Raw genomic sequence first — 16,505 nt, 5'->3', positions numbered from 1 at the left:
TATTATCTGCTTTCCCAGCTATTTTTTTAAGGTACTAACTATGTAGTGCTTTATTATTATTATTATTATTATTATTATTATTATTATTATTATTATTATTGTTGTTGTTGTTGTTGTTGTTGTTGTTGTTGTTGTTGTTGTCTATATCGAGTTACCTTGCTTTGCATTATTCATTCTTTTTAATTAAAGAACATTAAAAAATAAAACAGAGAGGGCAAAGAAGCATGGCATGGGTATGTAACATGTTGAGCTTTAGATCAAAATAAGTGTTCTTATACAGCTGGCCACACAATTACAGGTAGTCTCACCTACAATTGTGAAACTAGCTGCCATTATAATCCGTGATGGGAGCTTGCCTATGGTCATAATGGCAGTCATAAAAAAAAATCACGGCAGTTGTTAAGCCAACACTGTGGTTGTAAAGCAAACACCATAGTCCTTAAGGGAACCAGTAGTTTGCTAGGAGTGCCATTTTCCTGAAAATTGGAAGTAAATGCTAATTTTCAGCAAAACTCTTCATGAAATGTGGTCACTTGTCTATGGGACACTACAAGCAACTATAAATACATTCTGACTGCTGAATGCCCAAGGTTTGATCACCTGACCACAGGGAACAATTGTCTGAGTTATAAATAATCCCCTGGCAAGTCTTTCATAATTTCAAATGGCTGCAAAGCAACCAGTCGTAAGTGGACAACTTACCTGTCGGTAATTCAGAACTATACATTCCCTTCCTTTGACCACAAAGATTTCTTCCTTATTTTCTTTTTGTGTGCTACTCTAAGAGTATATTTATCGATTGCAATCCTTGGGGTTGGAAGGCACATTTGAAATTTTTAAACATCTAGGTGCCCTGGGTGACTTTAGCTGACCCATTGACCAGATGGCTGTAATACATACAGGGCTATCTGAATTGCTTCAAACATACCGTCCTGTTTTGGTTTCTGAATCACTTTATTATTATTTTTTGTAGCAGGGTGGATGCATTTCAGATTTTGGTGTCTAGGAGATTGTATTTTTTTTAAAAAGAAGAACAACATCACTGTAGACAAAGCTGGCAGGGAGCAATGCTTAAAGATCAATTAATATCCTGCTAGAAATGCTTGCATTCTTAGAGCTTTACTTTCTCCTTCACACAGTGCATTATCTGAGAAGTATAATCCTTTGTGTCATATACATAGTATGACATTAAAATAATCTAAAACAAATTCATTTAATTGTGTTTGCACTAATTAAAATATTGACAAATTAGAGAAGATGAAGCAACCCAGTGCTCCGCTGGGAGAGTCTGTCTATCTTCCATGTTTTTGGTTGGTGCCTATTAATTATCTTTGGGCAACTGGTTGCTTAGATCAGCTTTCCATGCAATAGGACAGGGATTTAACATCTAGCCCTGAATATCACTTTAGATGCATTTTCTTAAACCTAAATACATTTTCTTTCTTTTTTTCAAGGTCCACGAATTCCAATGGTAACTGTCCACAGAACATCCGATACAGAAAGTAAGTATTTGTAGGGGGCTTTTGAGATTGGGAGATCTTCGAAAGGGAAGACAACATGCCCAGCAGAAAACAAAAGTAGAGAGCTATCTCAAGTTCCAATGAGTAAAAAGCTAAAGAATATTTGTGGGTATTAGTTTTATTGTGTGAGATAAACGTAGAGAAATTGGAGCTATAGAATCGCACAGCTGGTCCTTCCCTTGAGTAAAGAGACATGCTGTGTATCTGATGTCATGTTTATTGGCCGAAAGCCAGCAACCTAGATGCCTCTAAGAATATGAAAATGGGGTGGGTCCAGGCTACCGGAGGGATTATCTCATCCCAACAGGATAGGCCCATCCCACTTGCTCCTGCAGAAGGGGCATGCGGCAGAACCTGTCAATCAAGGAATTCCAGTTGGCGGGCTCCAGGAGAAGGGCCTTTTTTGCTGTGGCTCCTGCCCTCTGGAACATCATATCCCTTGAGGCAGGAGTGGGCAATTAATTTCCCCAAGGGGCCACGTGAGGAACCGGGACTGTTCTGAACCAATAGCTGCTGGCTGCACTCTGCTCATTCACCTGGAAGGCCACTCTTTGACCAAAGCAGCAGTGGGTGGCCGAGCCTGGATCCCCTTACGCAGTGACCGCCACTGATACTTCCTCAGTCTGCTCCAGGTGAGGAGTGGGTGCTGCACAGGAACAGAAAAATGTTTCCTCTCCCCACCCTTCTGCGGCCGCCAGCTGACTGAAGGAGCGCACAGTGACTGTGAAAAGCCATGACTCGGCTTCTTCTCCCATCCCATCCCATCCCCTGCACTTATTTATATTTTGTTTTATAACTACCAATTGACCTCCTCCTATGTAGCAGACAGGGACAGCCAAAGGGCTGGATGTGGCCCGAGACTCATAAAATGCCCAGGTCTGCTTTGAGGTGAGATCTGCCCTCAGCCTTTTGGTTTTCTGTAACAACATCAAAATCTAGCCCTGCCAACGGGCCTGGGACTATAATGAAGGTGGTTGGAAGTGGTTAGTGGACTTAGGAAGGAGATCCGAACTCCACCCTGTCGCACTCTGCTTTTTAACTTATTTAATATCTCTTTATCTTGATAGCTAACGTTTTAACACTCTACTTGCTTTTACAATTGAGATGGGCAGCATATAAATTTAATAAATAAAAAAATAAAATTTTCAAGGACAAAAGTTTAGGTTTTGGAATAATGCTGAAGCAAGGTGGATAGGTAAGTGCCACGAGTATTTTATCACCTTGCCTGTAAATACTCTCGTTTGATCACTGTTCCTGCTTTTTAAAAATATATAAAGAGGGTGAAGAAGGAATCCTATTTTTTCCACACAGCACCAGATATTTTGGGCGGACAAGGATGGGAAATATGTAGGCTGAAAAAAATACAAGTCTAGGTTGGGTTGTGTTTTACATTTCTCAAATGTCTAATTTTGCAACAAAAGATTCAGAGCGAGTAGATGTTCAAAACCAGGAGTATATTGGAGACCACATATATTGGCCTGATCCAGTTCATAAAATAAATACCAAAATCAATAAATGCCTGCATGCAGACAGGCAGTGCTGGAAAGCAGAGGAACTGGAGGGCAGAGAAGGGCAAAAGAGTCACCTTGGGAAAGAGAGAGAGGATGAATAAAAGGTTATGGGTAGATAGAAAGCAGTTTCTCCTCTTGTCTTGTGCATGTGATTAAGGACGCAGTGGTCTCATTATGCAGGCCTCTCTTGCTGTAATGAATAGAAGGAACTATTGTAAGCACCCCTTATTCACAAAATAATTCTATTTCATAATACGAGAGTCTTCTACAATAATCTGATAACTATGAATCCCACCCAATATTACCATCTGCTTCTATTTAATTAAGGACTGGTTGTCTGAACAGCGCAGGCAAGGATTCCCAGCGGGTTAACGGTTTCGGGAGATGCATTCAGAAATCTTTAGATCTGTCAGAGGCTGCTCTTATTTCGCCTGTCCTTGCTTTCTGCAAATGCAATTACGGGAGCAAACAGAATGGCTGCTCTTGAGTCCCAGACGGGCCAGCCTCCTTGTGCTGATAAGGCTAATTGAGCAAGTGATAATTAAATGAGGATTCCAGCATGCAATCAGACTTAATTGTTTGATGCTTTGGCATTTTCATAGGAGTTATGATTTCAACAAAAATGAGAAGGGAGATTTTCAGGAAGAACTTTTAACATGGAACCCTTATATCTCCCAGCTGAAATATCCACAGAGAGAGAAAAATCAGTATTTGGAACAGGATGGTTTTGCAATGCAGGTTGACTAGAGACAGATCTGAGGGCTGAGGATAAGTGGTAGAAGAGTATTGGGAGGAAAAAGAATCAATATTTCCCTGCCTTATTTTTATTTTTTATTTGTATCCCATCTTTATCATTTTTACAAGTAACTCAAGGCAGTGAGCATATCCAACATACCTTTCTCCTCCTATTTTCCTCATAACACCAACTATGAGGTGGGTTGGGCTGAGAGAGAGTGAGTGGCTGAAAATCCCCCCCCCCCATGGCTTTCGTAGCTAAGGTGAGACTTGAACTCGTGCTTTCCCGCTTTCTAGCCTGATGTCTTAACCGCTAGACCAAACTGGCTGATGTTCATAACTGGCTTATAAGGAAGCTGAATGTTCATAAGGAAGCTGATGCATAAACAAGTTTCCCCCAAATGTTCTATTAGTTCTCAAACATGCCTTCCAATATGAAGAAATATGTAGAGTCCTTGGTGCTCTCTGAGTTTGGTTGTTTGCTTGCAGATGTTTCATTACCCAACTAGGTAATATTAGCGGTGCAAGTACAGGCAGCAAACCCCACACTCTTTCATGCTGACGTTGTTACCTAGTTCAGTAATTAATCAATGACCAGGAAATCCAATTTATTAAACTCTTCTAGATGGGAGCTCCAACATCCTGATTCAAGGATTGTCCAAGGAAGCAGATCAATTTTCATTCCCGTTCTAAAGGTCTGCAGACTCGGGCCAAGTATATGTCTGGGATAAAACATTCTAGAGAACATGTGCCATCATAGAAAAGGCATGATTCCCAGGTCCCATAAAATTACTGTATATAGGTAGTCCTTGACTGACAACCTTTTATTTTGTGACCATTAAAGTTACAACAATACTGAAAAAAGTGACTTATGACTATTTTCCTAACTTACAACTCTTGCAGCATCTCCATGGTCATGTGATCAAAATTCAGATACTTGGCAATAATTATTGCACCATCCCAGAATCATGGTATCACGCTATCACCATTTGCAACCTTCCAAATGGTTTCCAACGAGCACAGTCAATGGGGGAAGCCAGATTTGCTTAACGAATGCATGATTCACTTAGAAACTGCAGTGATTCACTTAACCACTGTGACAAAAAGTGTAAAATGGAGCACAAATCAATTAACAGCTGTCTTGATAAGCAATGGAAATTTCGGCTCAAGAAGCTCCCTAAGAAGGCTGCAAATGACAATCCCAGGACCCTGGGACACTTGCAAACATTATAAATACGCACCAGTTGCCAAGTTACCCAAAGTTTGATCACATGACTGTGGGGATGCTGAAATGGTCATAAGTGTGAAAACTGGTCATACATCACTTTTCCCGGTGCTGTTGTAACTTTGAATGATCACAAAATGAATAGTTGTAAGTCAAGGACTATCTGTATATAACAGCTTCTCACTGCTCTCTTTAATGTCCAAGAGTCTACTGTTAGACAAGGGTATCAGCAATGGCCATGAGGCATCTCCAAGATCTGCCTGGTAGGAGTCTTGCTGCTGCGAGTAGTCAAAACAATGCATTGAAATTTAGCATCCCTTGTGCTAAATTCTCCAGAACAGATGACTGAATCCTAAGAAATGAATCTCCTCTTGCTGTCCTGTTGTGATGGAGTAAAACAGTATCCCAAGTAGTAGGACTTGCCTTTCCAAAAATGAACAGCTAGCTTCAAATCTTCCATAATGGAAATACTGGTCTGTCTTTCTTTCTTTCTTTCTTTCTTTCTTTCTTTCTTTCTTTCTTTCTTTCTTTCTTTCCTTCTTTCTTTCTTTTTCTTTCCTTCCTTCTTTCTTCACTCACTCACTTTTTTCTTTCTTTCTTTCCTCCCTCCTTCTTTCTTTCTCTTTCCTCCCTCCCTTTTTTCTTTCTTTCTTTCCCCTCCCTTCCTTCCTTCCTTCCTTCCTTCCTTCCTTCCTTCCTTCCTTCCTTCCTTCTTTCTTTCTTTCTTTCTTTCTTTCTTTCTTCACTCACTTCTTTCTTTCCTCCCTCTTTCTTCTTTCTTTCTCTTTCCTCCCTCTTTTTTCTTTCTTTCTTTCTTTCCCCTTCCTTCCTTCCTTCCTTCCTTCCTTCCTTCCTTCCTTCCTTCCTTCTTTCTTTCTTTCTTTCCCATTCCTTCCTTCCTTCCTTCCTTCCTTCCTTCCTTCTTTCTTTCTTTCTTTCTTTCTTTTTCTTTCTTCACTCACTCACTTCTTATTTTCTTTCCTCCCTCTTTCTTCTTTCTTTCCCTTTCCTCCCTCCCTCTTTTTTCTTTCTTTCTCTTTCTTTCTTTCTTTCTTTCTTTCTTTCTTTCTTTCTTTCTTTCTTTCTTTCTTTCTTTCTTTCTTTCTTTCTTTCTTTCTTTCTTTCTTTCTTTCTTTCTTTCTTAGAAATAGTGATGCATTCAGTCAGGGTATAATTGGTTAATTTCTCTTCTGATAGGAGACTCTTTCCTATTCCTTGTTCCAGAACTCTTTGATCTAGAAGTAAATGCCAGAGTGCAGAAGACAGTTGCAGAACGACAGATGCCCAAGCAGGAATATCTGGATATCAAGATTCAGGATTACAGTAAGTTACTCTGCTTATTTTCATTGTTGAATTTAAGGGTTTATAATATCATCTTTTAATTTAGAAAAACTCATATTCTACTGGGTCAGCTTTTTAAAAAAATAGATAAAAGCATGTCACCAGCACCAAAGTAGAAATTCAAATCAGTAAGATGGGTAGCAGCCCCCAGAACAAAAGCAGAATGTATCCATAGCTATAACATAAGAGCATCAATAGAAATCTAGCAACCCAACATTTATTTGCTTGTTTATTTATATTCTGCTGTTATTATTTTTATAAATAATTCAAGGGCAGGTCTAAAATTCACAGTCTCCAGGTGATTGGTCCAAAGTCACCCAGCCAGCTCTCATGCCTAAGGTGGGACCAGTACTCCCAGTTTCTAGCCTGGTGCCTTAATTACTAGACTAAACTGGCCCTCACAAGATTTTGGTGTGTTTTAATTCTGTGCAATGTATTAATCAGCATCCTGGATTTAATACACTTATTACTTGCCAAGAATGTCCTCAGAGAGCTCAAAAAAGTTGAGAAGGGTCAAACCATTTGTCAAAGTCTCACCCGCCCCGCCCCCCTTTTTTGAGTGGTACCATGTGAAAATGAATGGGGTGTCATGCACACTCAGTTGTGGCTACCCACTTCAGTTTTTTTAGCTCTCCTGCAGACACTCCTGTTATTGTATTGCTTCCATAATGGGCAAATATTTGCCATCCTGTTGCCCATCTGTAAACCATCTGCCTTGCCTTCTTTGTTTCTATCTTCCCATTCCATTGGTAGAGACATTTTTGATTAGTTAAGAAATGGAGGTGTCTGCAGAACCAAAAACTCTTGTCAAAATAATGAAAATGGCCATGGGCCATCGTCTCACAAGATCTTCCCCTTTTGTACACACATGTGACATCACAGCACAATTACAGAAGGACCAGACCTTGGATATTTTGTTCTGTTCTGTTTTGTTTTTTCAGATCAGATTCTGACAAACCCACTAAAAATCACATTAGAATAAATTAGGTTGACATGAGTTTAGAGAAATCTGTTTCCTACTCAAAGCTCTTGCAATTATTGATTTATGACCAGCCACTCAATGACTGTTAGAAGTTATAAAGGTCTCCCCAAAAAGCACTTGCAACTCAGTTTTAAAATTCTAGAGTTGCCAGCTCTTGTGGTCACATGACCCTATTTTAGGTGCTCAGTAACAGGCCTGATTTTAAATACATTTGTAGCAACCCATAATCACAGGAAGATGGTTTATAAAGTTTATCCTGGAAACTGGCAAAAAAATCATCCCCTAGCGAACAATGTGTTTGCTTAATGACTACAGTGTTCACTTAATGACAGCAGTATTTGCTTAACGATGGCATTTGCATTACAATCACTGCATTGCTACAGAAAAGGTCGTAAAAGCAGGTTATACAACTGGCACAACATTATACAACTGGCACAACTTATTATCATATTTGCTAGCCCTAATTATGGTCACAACTTGAGGACTACCTGTATTTCATGTACTCCACACTGTCTTAATCTTCCCCCAATTGAAGCATAATTTTAGTTTTATGATTACATGTAATATGCATCGTTATTTCTTCTGTAAAAGGATGTGAGGCACCAATCGAGGTTGAATCAATTCATTTTTCCATACAGGTTTAAGATATTTATCCTCTGGCAAAACTTGCTCTCCCACAGTTGCTCTTAGCCAAGGAAGAAAACTTTACTCCCGCAGTGAAAATGCAGCTGTGGTGAAGGGAAAAGGGGGAGCAATTTTGGAACTGCAGTAAATAGAAAAGCAGTGCCTCCTCTTTCTTTCATCCCAGAGGCCTTCTCCATAACCATAATTCTATTCCACGCCTTCCCATCTCTCCAGTTCCAATAACATTGTGATTGAATCGTAATTCAATTCAGATCAATTCAATCACATTGGGATTGAATCCATAATTGTGATTTTTATAGAATTACAGAATAACAAAGATGGAAGGGAGCTTGGAGATTTTCTAGCTCAAGCAGGAGACCCTATAGCCTTCTGGACAAATGGCTGTCCAGTCTCTTCTTAAAAGCTTCCAGGGATGGAGCAGCCAGAAGTTCTAGAGGCAAGTTGTTCCACTGGCTAATTGCTCTCACGTTCAAGAAATTTCTGCTTAATTCTAGGTTGCTTCTTTCCTTGATGAGTTTCCATCCATTCGTTCTTGTCCTGCCTTCTGGTGCTTTGGTGAATAGTTTTACCCCCTCTTTTTTGTGGCAGCCTCTTAGATGTTGAAACCCTGCTATCTTGTCACCCCTAGTCCTTCTTTTCACTAGACTAGACATACCCAGTTCCTATAACCATTCTTCGTATGTTTTAGCATCCAGCCTCCTAAACATCTTTGTTGCTCTTTTCAGCAGTCTTTCCAAAGTCTCAACATCTTTTTAATATTGTGGTGACCAAAACTGGATGCAGTATTATAGGTGTGGTCTTACTAAGGCTTTGTGAAGCAGTACTGATACTTCACGTGATCTTGATTCTGTTCCTCTGCTAATGCAGCCTAGGATTGCATTGACTTTTTTGGCTGCTGCTGCATGCTGCTGCCTCATATTTAAGTGATTGTCCACTAGGATTCCAAGAAGTGTTCATAAGAACTCCAAAAACAAGATGCATTGGGTAAAATTCAACACATATAACAGGTATCATAATTTAACTCTTCACCTTTAGTATTTGCTAATGGGAAAAGCCACAAATATGAAGCGATATTTATAGTGGACAACTCCCTCCTTGCGATCCTAAAAGATTTCCAAGAGTAGCCTTAATGCTTTAATTCTCTATGTTCTGCCTTCCCATCTTCAATATGTTGGCATGTAAACCCAAGGGATCTTCATGTGAATCATAACTACAAACCCACTCTCTTTTACAAGTCTCATACAATAATAAATTAAACCAAATGAAATAAAAGGCATACCACTAAAACTCATTTAGCTGTTTATTGCCCTTCAGATACCAGTAATTTGAAATTTAATTGCTATCCCTTTGGTAAATTGACCTGGCAGTTCATGTTTTAAAAACCAAATAAAAGGAGGAATAGGCTTGGCAGCAACCTATTTATCCTTGTGCCAATATGCATTTAAGAAAAAGTGAAGCACACTTAGCTGTTATTTTAGGGTACATGTTTCCATCAAGGCAACTATTTTCTCTTCTTAATTCATCCAATTATATCTCCCCTTTTCTTTATTTGTATCATTTCAAGGAGCAAAGGGGGTGGCAATCCAGGCCCTGGAGTTTAAAATGCCTTGAAGAAATCCCAGGCTTAAATCCCTTGTGAAGGAAAAAAGAAACAATTTTATTCCATTCTAGAGAAGAGGATTTGCATTGTGTTTCTCCTTCCTTTGCTCTCCTTGCAAACATTGCTTGATAGGGCTGTCATTCCTCCACCTGCTGAGAGGGGGAAAAACACATATCAGCACACCCTAATTGCATGTTTGATATATGACCAAGCGTCTCGGAGAACCATGGTGTATTGTTAGATGTGTGGCCTTTTGTGTAGCAGTGCCAATTTTCTTTCCAAAAGAATCTGTTCTGCTAGGTTGTTATTTGCTGAGCTATTCTCTGTAATGGCATTTTGTTCCCACCAAAAAGTACCCGAGTGTACTTAAAAAAAAAAAAGAAAGAAAAGGTTGCTCATTGCAATGACAGCCTTCCTTGTGCTTAAATGCTTCTCTCTTCCTTTCTTCTCTTTTCTTCTGTTTGCAGAATTGCCACTGCAAATTTTAAAGCCTGCCGTTTTCATGGAAAACACGCACTATCCTTTGCTCCTCGTTGTGTGAGTAATGTTAACAATGGTATAATTTCCCAGTTATGGCCAGCAATGCCAGCCAAGTTAAGAAAAGGGATATTTCAGAAGGGTGAGGATTTGGCTTTCTTAGGAAAACCAGAAAAGGATGGAAACTTAGCAGATATGGAGGTGGCTTCTAGAAACTCATTTCTATTTATATCCTGCCTTTATTATTTTTTTCAAATAAATAACTTAAGTAGATGAACATGCCTTATAATCCTGCCTCTTCCTCTTTTTCTGCACAACAACTCTGCAAGGTGGGTTGGGCTGAGAGGGAAGGGGACTAAAGTAACCCAGCTGGTTGTCATGGCTAAGGTAACTAGAACTAGAACTCCCGGTCTCCTGGTGATTCACAAAGTCACCCAGATGGTTTTCATTCCTAAAATGGGACTAGAACTCACAACCTCTTGGTTTCTAGCCCGGGGCCTTCCCCAGTAGACCAAACTGAAGTTGCTGTTTGTAAAAGGTATGTTTTAAGCCAAGGCAAAAGCAAGGATGCCCCATAACAGAATTCAATATGCTTGTCTTGGGGTTGAGAGTGTTATGTTCCTAATGTTGTTTGTTTACTTAGCAGGACATGTTAAGATACATGCGTGTTTGGATATAGTTAACGTACGTGAATGTTGGTGATAGTAGCCAGGGAGACTGGATGGCAAAGAGAGGCTTTCCTGGGGTCTGATGCAAGAAGATTTGTCCCTCAGGCTAGGCCATTGTGTCTTCTCTCCTCCCTAAAGACCCTCGGGATTTTTATGTGAACTATTTTTCTTTCTTTGCTTATAGCTGAACCAAATATGGTCTGTATAGATTCTAAACTGTTAGGTTTTCTGGGAGGGATTGGTGGATAAAAAAAAACAAGATGGTGCCTGCAATCACACAGTCAAAGGCCTACCCTTTTTACAAGAAGTCCTCAACTTATAACAAGGCACATAGCAATTGTTTGAAGTTCCAAAGGACCTAGCAGATCACACTTACAGCTGTTTGCAGTTTCCCACAATCATATGACTGTTTTACAGAGCTGGAAGCTGGCATTTACTTCCACTTTTTTGGTGAAATCATGTCCACTGTAAACTGTTGGTTTGCTTAACAACTACAGTGTTTGCTTAATGACTGCCACAAAAATAGTCATGAAATCATATCGGCCACTTTATAATTGTCATAATGTACAACCACTGAAGTTAATTGTGCAAGTATTTGACAATGCAAAGGGCTTAAAGCAATTTTGGAATACAAACCAGATACCAACAATGTCTGCTATGATGATGGCTTAATTACAAATCCCCCAGTACAATTGAAAAGAAGAATTGCAAGTTAATCTACAGGGATTTTCATGGAAATTAACAAGGTTGAGAATCTCTTGAGGAAAAAATAGAAACTTATATTTATCTAAATAGACATTCCAAAAAAAGAAAACATTTTATTCTATGAGGAAAAGCCAAAGGGAGTGCTTTAAGCTTAATAAATTAACTGAGGTTAGGATGAATTTTTATTGTTCTGACATATGTAATTGAAAAAAAAGTTTTAATACATGGTTCTGTGCTTATAAAGTGGGTTTGAAAATGCAAATGTTTCTTTTTTTCTGGCATGCAATGTTGGTGTAATTCTTAATAATTCTTTGTAATTCTTTGTAATAGATTAGTGTAAATGAATTTGAAGGAATCGATGTTAAAAGAAAGCTAGAAAAAGATGAATTAAAATGATTTAGGACCCTAATAAGTAGGCATGTAAATAGGAGCACGGCTTTGATGCTGTGGTGACATCTTGACCTTTTAAAATCCCATTACCCAGTTAGATGCCCTTGTGACCTGTGCTTGCTAGTTTTAAAAGATCAATAATAAATAAGATAGGTTTGTTGCATTTCGTCTTGACACATAACTTAAAATAAGGAGTTCATCATAACATAGTCAGTTACCTTCACTCTTTAAACTTCTGGATTAGGACGGGATCCTATTTTAACCTATGTTAAAATCTCTCTTGGCAAATGATTGTGGCTCTTGTATATATAATTTCCTAGCAATTCCTGGAAAAATCTTGAAGGACAGGCAGATTTGAAAACAAAAATCCACCATCCTCACTTTATTTTATGTAAGCAAAGAGGAAAACAGCCATATTGCTAGAATATGTTGGGTGTAAAAGAAGGAGACCTGTAACATCTCTGCTATGTGAGCTGCATTGAGTGCCAGTTTGCTTCCAGGTCCAATTCAAGGTGTTGGTTGAGATCTATAAAGCCTTACGTGACATGGGCCAGGCTACCTATGAAACCGGCTTTGTCCCATTACATTGGCTAGTCAAGAGGGAAGATATGTTGCCAACCCCGTCAAATAAAAAAATCTGACTGGCAGGTTCCAGGAAGAGAGCCTTCTCTGCCAGTGCCCCCTGGCCTATAGAATAGTCTCCCTTTGGAGTAAGGGGGGTGGGGATTTCCACTCTCCTGGTCTTCCAGAAAGAAGTCAAAACATGGGCTCTGCGTGTTTTGTGGGGAGCTCAAAGGAGCATGCAGCTGTGGGGCTGGTTGGTGCCCTTTTCAATTGAGGAAGATAATCTCTAGGCAGAGTACTGTGGGAAGTCAGCTCCCCAGAGTAGGAAATATTAAAAAGGGTAGAAAAATATGTTTCCTAAAAAGATATTGAAGAACCAGGATAGCATGCCCAGTTTTCTTAATAGTCCCAGGTCTCCTTCCCCTAAGCAGAAAACCAGTTCTATAGACATGCAAATGTAAGCCATCAAGAAGGTTGGAGCTAGAACATTAAGAAGACAAAGACCTGAAATCTACATACCCCACCCAAAGTCTAAAACAGGACACAATAGGATTAACTCATCAGAATACCAGAAAGGCAGACTCAGGTCAAAAGTTCATGACACAGGAAATAGCCTCAGACAGGAACAGGAAGCAACTGCCAAACACAAGGATCCAGAGGGTATAAAAACCTACTCCCTACATGTGGTCAGTCCTTGTTTTCTGCGAGCCATCTTCCTGTCTGGTTCTCCTCTTCAATAAACAACAACCTTCTTCCCAAAGCAGTTGCCATGTTTATTCCCAGCTTGGATGAACCACAATGAAGACTTTTCTTCCAACAGTACAATAAAATATCAGAATAAAAAAAAACAATATATAAAAATTAAAACGCTGGAATTAAAATTTCAGGGTTTTTTTTTTAAGAGGGAGGCAAGAATAATTAAAAATGAATTGAAAAGGTGAAAGGAGGGCCTCTCAGGGCACCAAACTAGCCCCATGGTTTCATGCTCCTTTGGGCTCCCCACAGGAGGTTGCATAGCCCACGTTTTTGACTTTTTTCCGGAAGGCCAGGAGAGTGGAACCCCACCTCACCTCCCAAGGGAGAAGGGCAGTTCCGAAATGCAATAAATAAATAAATAAAAACATTTTTTAAATGTCAAAATGTGTGCCAGTCTAAAGGGAGAACAAAAGCTCTTTCGTGAACCCTCCCACTTACTTCACTTCAAACTTATCTCCTGGGAAAATGTGCTTCGTTATGCAAAATGCCGGGGAAGATTGGTGCTCATCAAGTTAACAACAACAGTTGATTACAACTGCCTCAGAATGAGAAAGCATGGCTTTCAGTGGGCCCTGAATAAATGCAAATCAACTCAATCTCCCTCCCTCCCACCCCACCCCCACTCCCCTCTCTCTTTCTCTCTCTCTCACACACACACACACACACAGAGAGAGACAGACACACAAATGCATATGGAGTCATGTATGGTCTCCATCTGGGCTGGAGATATCAAAAAGAGTGAGGAAGAGTGACATGCTGAGCTTTTCTTTTCTTTTTGCAAATACATTCATCTCCCGCTTGCCATATTAGCTTGATTTCCTGGTGGATGAAAGTCTAAAAGGTTTTGGAGTTAAATTTAAAGGTGAGATTTTGGCCAGATCTTCTATAACCTCACACTGCCTTCTCAAACACATTTTAAAGATTTTTGTATGGCTTTATCCTAAGTATTGCACCGAAATTCCTGATAAGATGAGTTCTCATGTAGGACTGGTAAACCTCGTCTTACGACCACAACTGAGCCCAAAATTTCCATTGCTAAGCAAGACAATGGTTAAGTGAAACTTGCCCCATTTTACAAACTTTCTTACCACAGTTGTTAAGTGAATCGTTGCAGGTATTAAGTTAGTAACACAGTTGTTAAGTGAATCTTGCTTCCCCATCGTCTTTCTTTGTCAGAAGGTCACAAAAGGTGATCACATGACCCCTTGGGACACTGCAACTGTCATCCCAGTTGCTAAGTGTCCAAAGTTTGATCATGTGACCACGAGCAAGTTCCAATGGCCGTGTGAAAAATGGTCATAAGTCACTTTTTCCAGTGCCATTGTAATTTCAAATGGTCACTAAACAAGTGGTTGTAAGTTGAGGACTACCTGTATAGCACAGTTCCCACAAATTCTCTTCGTAAGGATGCTCATAAGAGTGTTAATCTTGGCCTAAACCACAAACTTTTGCATTCAGCCAGTCGAATGAACTTTAACCGGTTGGTTTCTAAGAACACTTTGGGCTGACTTGATGCTGCAGATTCTTTTGGAATATTTTGTTTAATTAATTGTTTTAATTAGCAACAATATGTCTACTGTTCCTTTTTAATTTTGATTTTCAAGATAGAACAGATCAAGTTAAGCTTACTTGTGACATTATTATTACCTTACCTCGGCATTCATCACTGATGAAATTGTCTGTGTTTCTCTTAACTAGCTTGCAGCTGCCTTAAGGAAATAAAATCTGACAATGTAGATTGACAAGAAAAAATGTAGATATATATATCCTAAATAAGTTGCATCAATAAATAGCTATTGTGCCCTCTAGCCCTGGGGAAAAATAGTTGTCTGACATTAAATTAATCGGTAGCGAGATGCTTCTGTTCCTTGAATCTCTGCATAAAATCTGTAAAATTGGGATTTAGGAATCAAAATGTAGAGAGGACCCATGATTAGCACTGCCAAAGGTTAGGAAAGCTCTTATCACCAGCCAGAGGTGCTGAGACAAACTCTCACATCCTACAGGAAGAGTAACTGCAGCAACTATTCAGGGGAAACAAACGCAACTGCTGAGTCATCGCTATTCTAGGGAGAACTCTTGTCTGCTGATGTTGTGGAGGTCAGTCATCTCTTGGTCCAAAGAAGCAGAACAGGAAGCAGGCAGATTTGGGATGGAGAGTCAGACAGAATTTAAATTTGGGAAAGAGCCTTTCAGACTGAGTGAGAGGCAACCAGCTATCCCTGCATGGAGCAAATTAGTCCTGGTCATTTAAATGGCCTCTTGCAACCCACCAGCATCTTATGGGCATTCTACAGAAACAGCACGGGTGACTCTGCACAGACAAGATTATTATTATTTTTTTAATTTTAATTCCATTTATATCCCGCCCTTCTCCGAAGACTCAGGGCGCCTTACAAACTTAGCAGTAGCCTTCATTCTTCATTCTATTATGAGCTTCCAGCATGGAGTAAACCTTTCTCCCTTAACAAAATGCACAAACAACAAAGTACGCAGAAGCAGGGGCGGTGGGAAAGAACTGGAGGGGTATTCTTTTTTTTTTTAAATGCCATTTATATCCCGCCCTTCTCCGAAGACTCAGGCCAGCTTACAATCTAAAGCACAATGTGCTTAGCAATAGCCTTCATTCTATGTATATGCCTGCTTATTAGGGCTTTCACACACACCCCAAGCGGCATTATTACAAAGTCAGCTTAATTGCCCCCAACAATCTGGGTCCTCATTTTACCTACCTCGGAAGGATGGAAGGCTGAGTCAACCTTGAGCCTGGTGGGATGCGAACCTGCACTAATTGCAGGCAGCTGGTGTTACTTAAGGAGGCATTAGCCCACTGCTCCACCAAGGCTCATTACAATATGGGCAATCTAATCTATTTTAAGATGATTATTTATTTATCTATATAATAGAATAATAATAGAATAATTTATTGGCCAAGTGTGATAGGATAGGATAGGATACACAAGGAATTTGTCTCTGGTGCATAAGCTTGCGGCATACATATAAACAGCAAGTAATAGGTCATAGGCCATAATAATAGTTACAATCATTAATAAGTTACAAACAGCAATTGATAAATCATAGGAAACCAATAGGAGAAGATAGTAGGAAAGTAGGAAAGATGAGAAAAGTTGAGAGATGAGGCACTGCTGTGTGAGAATTAAGTGTTCAGCAGAGTGATGGCACCGGGGGTGGGGACTATTTTGGTGTCTCGTTGTTTTGGCATGCATTGCTCTATAGCGGTGTCCCAGGGGAAAAGTTGAAACAGGTTATGCCTTGTATGTGAGGGGTCTATAGATATTTTCTCGGCCCTCTTTTTGATTTGTGCAATATACAGGCCCTCAACGGAAGGTTGGCTGGTTGCAGTTGTTTTTTCTGCAGTCTTAACT

At 39.7% G+C, this 16,505-nt stretch overlaps 1 protein-coding gene across 1 annotated transcript in view; it reads left to right on the top strand.

Moving 5' to 3' along the window:
• The window catches only part of DPP6 (dipeptidyl peptidase like 6), a gene marked incomplete at both ends in the record, with an annotated part of 250,083 nt that overhangs the window by 226,106 nt on the left and 7,472 nt on the right, over window positions 1-16,505 (top strand). The window contains 3 exons of the mRNA XM_081346284.1: window positions 1,455-1,502; window positions 6,216-6,314; window positions 10,027-10,096. Coding sequence (XP_081202410.1) covers window positions 1,455-1,502; window positions 6,216-6,314; window positions 10,027-10,096 — 217 coding nt within the window. The remainder of the gene's footprint in view (window positions 1-1,454; window positions 1,503-6,215; window positions 6,315-10,026; window positions 10,097-16,505) is intronic.

The sequence above is a fragment of the Vipera berus genome (assembly GCF_964194415.1).
Source record: "Vipera berus genome assembly, chromosome: Z".
NCBI lineage: Eukaryota > Metazoa > Chordata > Lepidosauria > Squamata > Viperidae > Vipera > Vipera berus.
The sequence above is the reverse complement of the archived record's forward strand: the minus strand, read 5'-3'. Positions and strand labels throughout refer to the sequence as shown.